At 34.6% G+C, this 13090-nt stretch overlaps 1 protein-coding gene across 2 annotated transcripts in view; it reads left to right on the top strand.

Annotated features, from left to right (window-relative positions):
• LOC126833068 (RNA-binding protein 24-like) overlaps window positions 1-13090 on the top strand; it is a 36351-nt gene that overhangs the window by 18084 nt on the left and 5177 nt on the right. Inside the window, exons 4-5 of one of the 2 annotated variants that reach the window (XM_050564200.1) lie at window positions 9134-9175; window positions 12003-12247. In XM_050564200.1, the coding sequence (XP_050420157.1) occupies window positions 9134-9175; window positions 12003-12247 (287 nt within the window). The remainder of the gene's footprint in view (window positions 1-9133; window positions 9176-12002; window positions 12248-13090) is intronic. The other variant, XM_050564210.1, reaches the window with a different exon arrangement.

Raw genomic sequence — 13090 nt, forward strand, 5'->3', positions numbered from 1 at the left:
TCGTAAAATGACACACATTTCACAAATTTATGTAGTATGGACATACACCCTAAACGAAACCTGCACACCATAGTTAACCAACCAACCGAGACACACATTCGGAGAGCACATAATCGACAGCGACAGTATTATTATAACAAATTCCGAACTCCTTCTCAACTTAAAATTTAAACTGCAATTTTAAATAGTCTGAGAGTTACGTGGACTTTTGGGACACCTGTGTAATTAATTGTGTACAATATATTTTAATTTACAACTATTGCACTTGTATGCGAGAACCGAGAGAAAAAAAAATTACCACCGCCGCCGGTGCTGTACTTGTACAATAAGCGCACATGTTCCATCCACGTGTATTTTGTTTTAGCCTTCGTGCTGCAGTCGTTTCGGCGTGTAGGGTTTTTTTTTATTTTTATCTTGTTCAAAAGGGGGGCCAGAAAACGCACAACTGGGTCAGGCGTAGACGCTTTACGGTGTAAAAAAAACAAAACAAAACAATAGGAAACAATGGGGCACACACACACTCACTCGCACTATTGAGGTTTTCCTGCTATTCATAAATGAATCGCTGCGCCACCCCAAGTATCGTCGTAAACTTTTTCCTGACCCCTCTCGGCTGACACTCCTGCGCTACAATGCATTACTATTATTATTGTATACAACGTCCAGGTTACACCGAATCCGCCAAAGGGTCTTTCTTGCCGGCGAACCGACCGAAAATATTAATATAATAATTGCACGGCCGATAGGTTTTTATATTATTATTGTCATTATGTTCTATCAACGGGCAACGGCGATCAACGCAAAGTGTTTAAGTGCGTTTCCGGCGGAATAAAGTCGAGCAAAGAGAAGACCAAGAGGGAAAAAAGTAAAAATATTATATAATCTCGCCGAAGAAACCGGCGACACGTCTCCGATTAACCACCTCTTCTTAGGTCCACAAACTTCTCAGCCGTTATCTTATATAAATCATTACGGAGTGTATATAATTGAGATTTTCTCGTCCCTCCGCCGCCTTTCCGAGAGCAAATCCCGTTACCGTCTATTGTTTGGGATCGCAAAGGATGTCCGAACAATGGAAACTTTACAACGAATACAATACAATTAATATTATTTCCCCTAAGTCTGTGTGTGTGGATACAAGTTTCCGTGCTCGATACCGTTAGGTCGAAAACGCTATTAAAAATTATCAAAACACATAATATACGTACTATGGCGATGATGATAATAATATTTTGTACCTAAATGTATGTCATTTGCACAGAACAATACACATTACACACACCGTAAACACCCTTTACGTATTTCTTATAATTATTATTACCGTCTTTTATTTACATTCCGCACGCTGCCGCCTATACAGTGAACTCAACACATATTGTTTTATTAAAGTGTACACAACACTTTATACGAAAATCCGCTTTGTTTTTCTTTATTTGTCTTCTTTTTGCAGTAAGTATGATATATCTATGCGCTATCGCACCTGTTCAATTTTATTTTTTTGTTACTCGAATACAATTTTTCGTCGGGTTCCATACACGAAAAAAATGAATACATTAAAGTGATACAACTTTTGTGAGGTTTAAAGACCACACAAAATATGATACTTTTAAAAATTTTAACTCGTGCGTAGCCTTTGTAAACTCTTTCTGATACATGTCGACAATCTACATAAAGAATTCCCCAGTCAGGTAGTTAAAAAGATAGAAAAAAAAACATATAATTTTTCCAAACATCCAATACCTTATCAGCTCCGCATCGAAGTTAAAATAATAGTTTTTCATATACCCAATAAGATAAAAAAAAATTATCTTCTTTAGAAGACTATATTAAAATCCATAGGTACATTATATTTTTATAATTTTGACTAGTATTTTATTTAATTAATCTACACCTAAATCCTAATGTCTGTAAAAGAGTATTATTATCTGTTAAAATTTTAGGACACTGTTACCAAAGATTAGCTTCAACATAGATCGGTTTATTGGACTATTATATTTTCAGTAACACCGATTAAAATCCGTTAAACATACATTAAAACGATTAAGCGCTTAGAAGGTCGCATTTGGTAGTAAAATCGAGTGTCGCGTCACTTTTATTTCATATGAATTTATGCAGTTGTAATTTACAAACAAAACGAAGAGCAACTCAAATTTTCATTAGATGGTTATATATTCGAAAACTGAGGGAAAAGTTCTAAAAAAAAAACTAAAATAATTCTGAAAGATTAGAGAATATTATGTTTATTGTTTTGTTTTGTCTGTTAGTATAAAATAAAATACCACCATTTCACTTGGAGTATTTGGACACGCGTACTACTGATTTCTTTTATAGCCTTTATGTAATCCATTTAATGTAAGATACTTATTTTCTCGAAAAATATTGAAAACTTATAGTTTTTCATTTTAAAAGCAAGAGTTTCAAAAGTTGATAGAGCTCTGAAAAATACTGAAAAAGATAAATATTTGGGAAATTTATAATCACATAAACAAACATTTGTTCAAAAAGAAAAACTACAAAATTATAATTATTTTAAGAAATATTGAGTATCTTACGTTAAATAAATAAATACATATATATATATATATTTAAGTATGCAAACATTGAAGAGATTTATTTTAAAAGTTCAACCAACTACAACACTTATATTTTATTATGTTGGCCGCGGAATACCTAATATTTTATATTTTATATTATATATTATATATTACTATACAACAATATAGTAAACGTGATTCTGGGGAAATGGATGCAGAACAAAAACGCGCTTCTGCTTGGGCGTAGATATGAGGTACGCACGTATGAGCAATAGATTTGCTAAACAATTCGTTACAATAATAATGGCGTTACACTGTTGAACACTTGTTCGTTCTATTTTGTATATTTGCACTCAGAACGTACTTTTTTTTTGTTACTTCGGATTAAATTCAATTAAATCAAACTAGAAAGATAGGTCGTCATAAGCTGTCTCGGCACAAGGGTCAAAGAATACCCATTCCGTTTCCGAATTATTGCGATAGCCTCTGTAAGTACACAACATTTTTTTCGCCACTACTTCAGTTCAATTATGTCCTTTACCGAATCGATGCTTTTCATCTTGGAAGCAAACTAGGCTTTCTCAGTCTTCGCCCATCATGGGTTGTCGGTCGTATTTTATTCAAGCATACATATTCAATCAACCTTTGATACGTTTCGCCGTTTCGCTTGGGTTCATGAATCTGCATATAAACGCTGTTTCTTCGGAATTTATATATACGCCTAATTTATCCTCCTCCGGCTTAGTGCCCGACTCTTTTGTAAAGTCTAGTTTTATTGGCACAATTACAATATATAGTTCTACCGATAGGTACATATTATGTACGCAATATCGAAACGTACAGTACCTAAACAATAAGCCCATAATAAACATGTATATTTGTCTTCGTATATATATGTTTTTTCTCCGTTCCTCCGCGGCCGATGGTTTTAATTGAAAGCGAGAAACAAGCGCAACAAATTGCCGCCGTCAAAGCTTCAAGTCCTCTTTACCCATGCGGCTTACACGTCCCGACCGTGTTCTCGGCACAATAATAATAACAATAATAAAAGAAAATAATAAAAATGAAAATAAAAACTGCGCGACCGGAATACTTCGTCGTATGCACGCAAAATGTGTCAATATACCACTTCACCCCCTTCACTTTATCATACCCGCTTGTTTCTTACACCCTCCGGCTCAACCGTCTAAAAAAAAAAAAAACGCCGAGCTACGCACTAACGAGAGGGAGAGAGTGAGAAAGACAGCAAGAGAGAAATAATGAAAGGAAAAAGAAAAGCGAAGGGTGTGTGTGTGTGTATATCCATTGCGCGCCACGTGCTACGAGGGCGAGGGGGTCGCGCCCGCGATGAGTCATTCGACCGTGTTTTGAGTCATCCTCGTCTACCCTGCACCTCCCCTGGCCTCCCCCGGCCCTCTACTCGCTGACTCTCGGTCACCATCGATCAGTGTGCGTGTGTGTGTGCTCGGCTCGGGTCGGTGCAACCCCATTTTCCGTTTTACACCCCGCGCCGTCACCACACCCCCTTGTCATAAACACTTTCGCTCGAATCCCGGGGCCCTTTTGCCCGGGACGCACGTTCACCGCCGTCGTTGCAAAAAGCATCCGTCTCTTTCTCGTTCTCTCCCGCCCCCCCCCCCTCGCTTGCCTCACCGATATTCCCGGGCTTTTGTGAGAGAGCCGCGCGGTTTCCATTCCTTTGCCGCTGTTGTAAGCACACCACGTCACTCGGCTCTTGCTCGTTCCCTGTCTCTCTTTCTCCCTCTTTCCCTTCAATCTCTATCACGCGCGCAGTATCCTCCCTATCTCTGCCGTCCTTTCTCTCTCTCTCTCGCTTTACTATCGTTTACTACGACGCGTAAAACGAAAGCCGATGACCGGAGGGGTATACGCCGAGCGTCAGGGGTAGGCTGAATTTAATTTAAACACACACCACGCGCGCCTGCAGGTGCCCAAACCTGACGCACGCGCCTTCTATGTACGCTCTACTAGACACACACACACACACACACAATAAAACGACAGCGTGTAAATTAATTACACGGTAAAACGTGTTGTTCCAAAAACAGCCCGTTCCGATTCGTACGCGTAAACGTCGAAACGTGGCTTAATTAGACCGTTCGAACGGCGCGGCGGCGCGAATTCTCGAGGTTTTTTTTTGTTTTATACTATTTTGATCATTCATAAAAGTTTTCACAAGCCCATTTGTGACCGACAACGAGTATCCGTCAAAAGTGTTGTCGACAGGACGACGTGGCCCGTTCCCCGGAGAGTAAACCCGTCTTTTCCCGGGAGGTCGCTGTGACGACGGTGACGAGGAGGTACACGAGAAGAGTTAATGCCGGAAATCCCGGCAAGGGTCCCGCCGCCTGCCGTACAAAAGGGATCTTTTCAAGTAATTTGAAAAATTTACGACCCGTGCGTTTGACAGTGTATTTCCACCTCCCGCAGACTTGCCGACTGCAACAACAACAACTGCAACAACAACATTAATCGCTAACGCTCATCATAAAATACCTGGAGTTGTGCAGTCTATGATTTAGGTACGCTGCACTATTAACACGTATTACAATATGCGTAAACATTATGGGGGCGTTCAAAAAGGCAAGCAAAAGTCAAAATGTTAACCTGAACAGAAAAGCCCTTCTCGGTTTCTCATCCAAAATTGCGAAAGCGCAACTACAAAAATGCATTATTCTCCGTCGAAAACCACGCTACTCGCCTACACTGCGGTTTTCTGTCGACTAACTTTAGTCAATTTATTAAAGTACCATAAAGAATGAAGTCAATTAGACTCGGTTAGGTAAGGGTTCTTTGTAGACTTCGAGTAGTTTTAGTGTAAAATTGTTTGTTGTAAAATCGAAAAAAATATTATATTATGAAAGGCGAAATATTTAATTTTACAATACGCCCTAAGGCCTAATTAATAGACGTTTTGTAAGATCGGTTTACTAAACTGTTAATTACCAACTCGATAAATATTTCTTTTTATGTATGTATTAGTAATCAAGAAAAGTTAATAATAATATGCAAATGCCGATCACTAACCACTTCTATATATCAACATGTAAATAAAAAAATATAAATATTTTTAGGCTTAAAATGTTTTATATTCAAAGATTTTTAATTATGTACAAAACTATTAGGTCTACGCTAATTTTTCTAATTTTACTATGAAACCAAAAAATGCTAATAATTTGGTAATCTTCAGTGAAAATATGTTAAATACAATTTCAGACCATCTGGGTAGCACTTAACGTGAGACTTGTTCACTTTGGTTTATTGGAAGCGTCATATAAAATTACCATTATCTGGCGATGTCTTACACAAAAAATCAAATAAAAATCGTCACCGGCCTCAGTAACCGTATGGCGTATTAATGAATTGCTTAAAACGAGGAGAGATAATAAGAAGGGACGAGATTGAGTGACGTTACATAATTTATTCAAATTGATTTCGTTAATTGAATTCCAACCGCTTAATTGGCAACGAAACGTTTATGAAGCATAATTAGCAGTCGACCCGGTTAAGAAGCATTCTTCAGAATAAAACCGCGTTTGCTTAATTAACAGTTACTTCGCTGACGAAACCAAGTATATCCTTATTTTTTTTTTGCTTCACTCGGTCGCGTGTGCGTTATTCTTTTCCAGTATCTACTGTTTTCGGAGTGAATTACTTGTTGCCACTTGCCACGCACAAATGGCGGCGGTCTTCCCTCGACTGTCTATGTATATAACAAACACAGGGACGGCAATTAATTTTCTGAGGGTGACGACGGTCATTGTGAACAATTTTTGTTTTTTTTCGAGTAGTAGGTAAATAATATTACAGGATAAAATACAATAAAGAATACAATACATTCGAAACGTAAAATAACGCCAGGAAAGGATTAAAGACGCCAAAATTAATGTTTTGTTTTTATAGGCCCATGTCCATCGTTTATTATTATTTGTCGGCATATATGTTGATCAAAATATTGTCATCTACTATGTTATCGTGTACCAGTGCCATAACAGTATGCGGTATAAGACAAATATAATAAACGTTGTGTGTGTGTGTGTGTGTGTCACCTTAAATGAGTATAAAAAATAATTATACTATATATAGTCAAAATACTCAGAACGTATATTTTCATCTAATTTGTTGCTCGTCGGATTTTCAGATGTTCAGACCAAATACTGTGTGTCTCTTCTTACTGTTTGTAAATGAAACATGATAACGCAAAAGCGCCTAAAAAAAAAAAAAAAAACTTTCTATAGACGTTTTGCGAAGATGATGTTGAACGACGATGTAGCTCTACGACAGAGATCAAACCGGCAAAACAAAAAAAAACGTATTTACCAAAAATCATATTAAAAGCGCATATTTTTATACATGTCAAAACATAATACATATATATAAACTATGTGCGTCTCGTGTGGTTTTATTTGGTTTTTTTTTTTATTCTATGTTTGCCATGTTTTTGTTTTTGCCACCAAGTGTTAATGATAGTTGCACGTGTGGAAATACATTACAATTATACTATAATAATCATATACAACAATATTAGTAATAATAATAACGTTACTTTACAATTTTTAAATCCCGGACAGTTTTCCGTTGTTTGTTTTTTCGGAAGTTTCTTTTTATTATAAATTATTTTTATAATTTTGATTTAACATATTATTATAACGTAATTATTATTGTCTATCCATCAATCATATCACTTATACCATATTAGTCAGTTATAAAATGAATAATTAAAAAAAAACATCATCATTCGTTAACTACCTAGCTAAGAAAAAAAGACAGTTTATTGGAGACGGAGGGTAGTGAGGATAAAAGTAGTGAGAATGAGCACTTAATTCAAAATTTAAAAAAAAAACAGGAAAATGTTATAGACTGTCCTATACTCCTGTGTTACTTACTCATCACAGTTGTACCGGTCAATCTCAGGTTGTTCCTAAATAAAGTTTAGGGTGTCGATATAAGCGAATTTTTTTATAGTTTTCATTTATCATCATTTAAAATTTACTTGACTGACATATCATCACGTGCTCATTAAAACGGTTAAAAAAAATAAAATGGTGAATAAAAAAAGGATTATCGCTTAAAAGATATTTACAAAAAAAACATAATATGCGTGTTCTAGAGCTTTCGTTTTGTAGGTTTTGGTGTAATGAATCAATTGTTTACATGTTTACAAGTTATTCACATATAAAACTTTAAAAAAAAAAATCGGTAATAATAAAATAATATCCATCGGTAATAAATTTTCATTAAAACCATTTCAACGTCATACAGTTACTTTATCAATAAAACAACAATATTATATTTAATTTGTATGTTGCATAATATAGATATCATAAGCATATATAGATATATATAAATATAATATACTAGGTATATTATTACTACTTGATTTACTGTTTGATGTGCAGGGTTTTTGGTTTGATGTGTTTTACAGTATTATTATTATTATATTTTTATTTATTATAAATACTTACAGGGTGATTCATTAAGGATAAGACAAAAATTTGAATACCTAAAATTGTAAAACAACTTAAACTAAAATGTCTCTAAATAGAAAAACTAAAAAATTACAAATAAATCAAGAGAAAATAAGTGTCTTATCCTTAATACCATCGCCTTGTATATATTTATTTATATTTGTGTTGTATAAAAACGAAGCAATAATTGGCAATATAAGTACACATAATTTTATTAATTATTTATGTGTAACTATACGTTTTGTATTTTATTAAACACAAATTATAAATATTTATATGTTATATATAAATATATACATTTTTTAATCACGGGGGTTTGATATGACACAACGTATTTTTTTATCACAACAATATTTAACTATTATACTATATGAATGCGACAGTGCTGCTTTAGGTTTTTATTAAAGTTTTTGATCTGTTGTTATTTGAATATTTAGTAAATTAACTGTTTGATAATATTAACTACATATAGTAATTATTTTTTGATATTATGTTGATGAACTTAACAAGTTAAATTGTTTTTTCTGTTTAGCTAATGCGTTTTACTTAGCATTTTTTTTTACCAGTAGTTTTTATAGACCTTTTTTTATTATTAATTAATAAGCGACAAGTCGTTGACGGTTTTAGGTTATAGCGTAACCATCTTGTGTCGTTTTGCTCCGAATTAACTTTCAACAAACAATAATAAAATAATTACCCAACGTACACAATATTTTTGTTTTAAAAACTTGTTTGTCAAAATATGTATGTATTATAAATGGTAATTTAGGGGAAAATGGCATGATATTATACCGTATAGACAGAATGTATAGGCAACATGAATACTTAGGTGTATATAGATAATAATATATTACTATAGTACATCGCTCATAAGTCATAACGTTAAGTTAAGGGTTGGTAGAACGATAGAGTCGTTGAGTCTGTACCAAATAGAATATAATAGAATCCCTCCTTTGTATTTTTTTATTCTCCCCTTTTCGGATTACCTACCGTTTAAAAATGTTAATGACACAACTGTTAAGGGGCGAGAGGACTTTTCATTTAAACTTTTTTTTTTTTTTTTTAAACAAGTTAATTAATTATTTAATGTATTATTGTCTACTTTAACAGGATACCATCATCGTACGGAATGTGCTCGAACGGTTTAAAATGGTGAATATTAATTACACATACTTTTTTTTTTTACTATTTATTTAACTACAATTATTATTAATTCACCGAGCTTTTGGGGAAAAACGCTCTTCACGAATTTGTTCGCGTTTTATATTCCTTCCCAGCCTTTAAACGCCAACCGACCAGAGCAATGTTATAAAAATACCCGTTTGTACAAATCACAATATTATGCCGTATAAGGAAAGGAACTAACGCTGTGTTATATTATGTATGGCCTCGGGGAAAGCGTTTTAATTTATGTCCGACCATATTACACGATTATACCGGCAGCATCTCATCTATGCCTGGGTACGATTTTCAGGTAAATTGGTTCCCGGTAAACTTGACATTAGTCTCGACTGACCTATTATTTTTCTTGCCGACTACCCGACCCTTCTACCGTCCTTTTTTGTTTTTTTTTTTCTGTTTACTTTAAGTACGTGTGTGGCATTACACTTACACGGGTTACGCTGACATAGGCCACAGCAAGCACAACACATATATACACAAAACCGAGCTTTTTTGTTGGTTTTTTTTTTTTTGCTTCATTGGTCATAAAATTATTTTCCTCTCACGGTTTTCGGCTATTTATCCCTTCCGGTCCGGAATACAGCGTCGACCCAGATCACCGTATATTTATACACATTTACGAGTGCAGTAAAAATAAAAAACCATCCAAACGACTTTTCGTACAAGCGCATCGCGTTTGAGTGTACCCACGTCCGTATACGACTCGGATCTGAATAATGTACAAAACAACAGTGTTATAAATTATCTAAATAGGTTAAAGTAACAAGCATAAATATTGTATTCGATAGCTATTACAATACCTAACCTAACCACCCCTAAACGAACGGTTTTATAAAATATCCCTGAAATTGAGGTTTATCCTTTTGATGATTTAGTATCAAGGGTGGTTTGTGTTGTCCTTAATATGATATTTACACAGTTAAAATTAAACAAAATAACAAACACAAATGCTTACCATCAATGAATCTTGCTATTGAGTAAATACTTATAAACTTAAATTTTCATGTATTTAAAATAATTTACCAAATTCTTACATATTTATAAAATTATACCAAAGTCTAGAGCATGTAACTTTTGTTGAACATTAAATCAGTTACAACTTTTCAATTATTAACACAATGTCTGTTCGTTAATGCCAGCCAACGCCAAGTTTGTCGACGGTATGCACGCCATGTACCGGTGCTCATTATAAAATTTCGCATACATTACAGTGGTATTATGTTAACATATTTTTGTATTATTATTATTATTCAAACCCGATATGACAAAAAATAAAAATCCTTGTCGAACGTTTCAATTAATCCACATAACAGGAAGTCTCTCCAACAATAAATGAGCAGACCGTAACGAGTTCCCTGTAATATATTATATTGTACACCTATTAATGTCTCTACAGAATCAAAAGACCACACGCGTACCGACAATGTTATAAAAAAAAACGTTAAGCAACTAATCCCTTGCCCGATTTTTTAAATGAATACTATACCTATATTATATTACACTTATTGAAAACGCATTTTTAAGTTTCATAAATTTTGAAATGTAAAACTAGTACAATAATTATTGTTGTAGGTAATGAAATGCGATATATTTTCACGGGTTAGAGAGTTTATTTTTTAATATGTGCGTTTATATGTCTGCCCAAGAGTTCAATGACACGAATAAACAAAAACCAAACGAGCGGCAAAAAAATACTGACTCCCCTTGGGTCGTAAGGTTTTTATTTTTAGGAATACACGTACACATAATAGCTGTGTTGTAGGATATACATAAAAATGAATAAGTTATGTCCATTTTTAAACAATATAAAGGGTTTAGGGTCAAATTAATGACACGTTCAAATTAAAATTCATCATTAAAAGGAAGTAGTCTGTCGTTATTGAAAATACCCACATAATTAAGTATAACGATTATAATACACTCGAACGTTTGCATAGGTACAATTTTTTAATAAAGAAAACACACATACACCCTATTTTGCCAAACAAAATAAAAAAAACAACAACGTAGGTGTACATATTTTATTTAACAAGAAGTTTTTTTTATACTTCTAATCTTGTCATATTTATCGGTCGAATCATAAAAAAAATTATTAAATTTTCTCACAAACTCTGACAATCCTAATTTTTTTTTTATAGTGGTTAGCATAATATTATTTGTTTAAGCGTGTTACCATAATGAATTTAACGCAATCATAAATAATAGTGATGACGCGTTTAAACGACAGAATATTCTTGATCTATAAGAAGGTTAGCATAACTATAATCAAAATGCATGATCCTGCAGCTATACTTATGACTAACGTACATTGTTGTTTAGTCGGTATTAGGTCATGCCAGTTTTCCCTATCTACATTTTTGATCTTTCAGGCCATTGTTAAGTAAACATGGTCGAAAATTTAAATAATTTGCCCTGAAACCAAACGTAAAATGCGTGGGTGCGCGTGAAAAAGGGGTCAAGTCACAGTGTGGTGGAAAACGAGCAATGTACACGAACAAATTAAGAAAAAAACCTCCAACGATTGTGCTATAGTATATAAGTCTCGCTTATTTAAGAAAGCGTAATTTTAATGTGCGTTTTCGGGTTAACAAATTAACCACCCTATCTCTAATTTTTGCAATTTTATTGAAAATCTTGTATTGTTAGTACTGAACAATTTGGTTTTTTCACTGACTTAACCCGTTTTTTCCGGGCACCCACGCATTCCTTGTGCATAATATTTTTGTAGTGTTTAGGGAAATAGCTTTTTAACCGGTAAATTGTCGACAAATATTTACTGGTATTGTTTATGTTTCAGGGTGCAGCCGAGTTACTTGTACCAGAATCAAGCGGCCACCGCGGCGTACTTAGGCGGCGGCGGCGTCATGCCGCTGGCTCCTTCACACGCCGCAGCAATGGCTGCGGCCACGTCGCAGTTTTACGAATACCAGAACGCGGCCGCAGCCGCAGCCGCGGCCGCCGCCCTTTCGTCCTATCCATCGCAGTACGCTGCTGCAGCCGCAGCGGCCGCGTCCTTCGATCCGTACACAACAGCAGCCGCAGGTAACGCATTCCGCAAACTCACTCTCCTAGCTCCTTTTTCCAATAAAAGTTTTCTCCGCTCCACTTCCCTAAGTGGGCTCTCCGTCCACTGTCATAGTCTGTAAATTGTATATCTGATTGAACATATTTCAAACTAAAAAAATTATAATAAATATTTTAAGTTATCGAAACATTTCTAATCGCTGGATTTTTCATCAAACTTTTTCGTCACATATATTAAAAAAACTCTTTCGGTTTTTTTGTTTAATATCTTGATCTACCGAACCCTTCCGGTTTGTCCGCCACAAAAGTGTTTTCTGTTATTATATACTTCCTCCCGCGTGCCAACGAACCAGAACCGCGACTTATATCCGGCCCGTTCAGTTTTTCCGTCGTCGCTTCGTAAACACTGTTCCAATTTTAGATAGGTAGAACATTTCGCGTTGATCAATGGTTTGATAAATTAATGAAAAACATGGTACTCATCAGAGGGCAAGGAGAGACTTATCCCCACTGGAAATCTACTAATCACAAATTAACATCTGATAAGGAATTTAACAAAAGTTTGATTTTCACTATTTCATTACTTCCACCTTCTACAAATTGCCTTAATAAAATGGACACTCTAAACCGACCGTAGGTACGTTAATATATCGAAATTAGCTATTTTTATGAACTGCCACGGCTAAAATTGTTCCAGCTGAACTGTCGATTTTCAGGACTCTCATTTGGTATTCTTATTCATTCTCTCTAATATTTGGTCATGTGGATCACCTAAAAGTTTCCCATAATATTGATTTTTATTACATCTATTTATTAAAGACTAAATTACAGTCTAATTTTTTGTTAAAACTTGATATTAGA

This window comes from Adelges cooleyi, unplaced genomic scaffold, assembly GCF_023614345.1.
Source record: "Adelges cooleyi isolate 19-005CV unplaced genomic scaffold, UGA_ACOO_1.1 ACOO_flye_CR_arks_rails_tigmint_CR_PRNA_1, whole genome shotgun sequence".
In the NCBI taxonomy this organism is placed as follows: domain Eukaryota; kingdom Metazoa; phylum Arthropoda; class Insecta; order Hemiptera; family Adelgidae; genus Adelges; species Adelges cooleyi.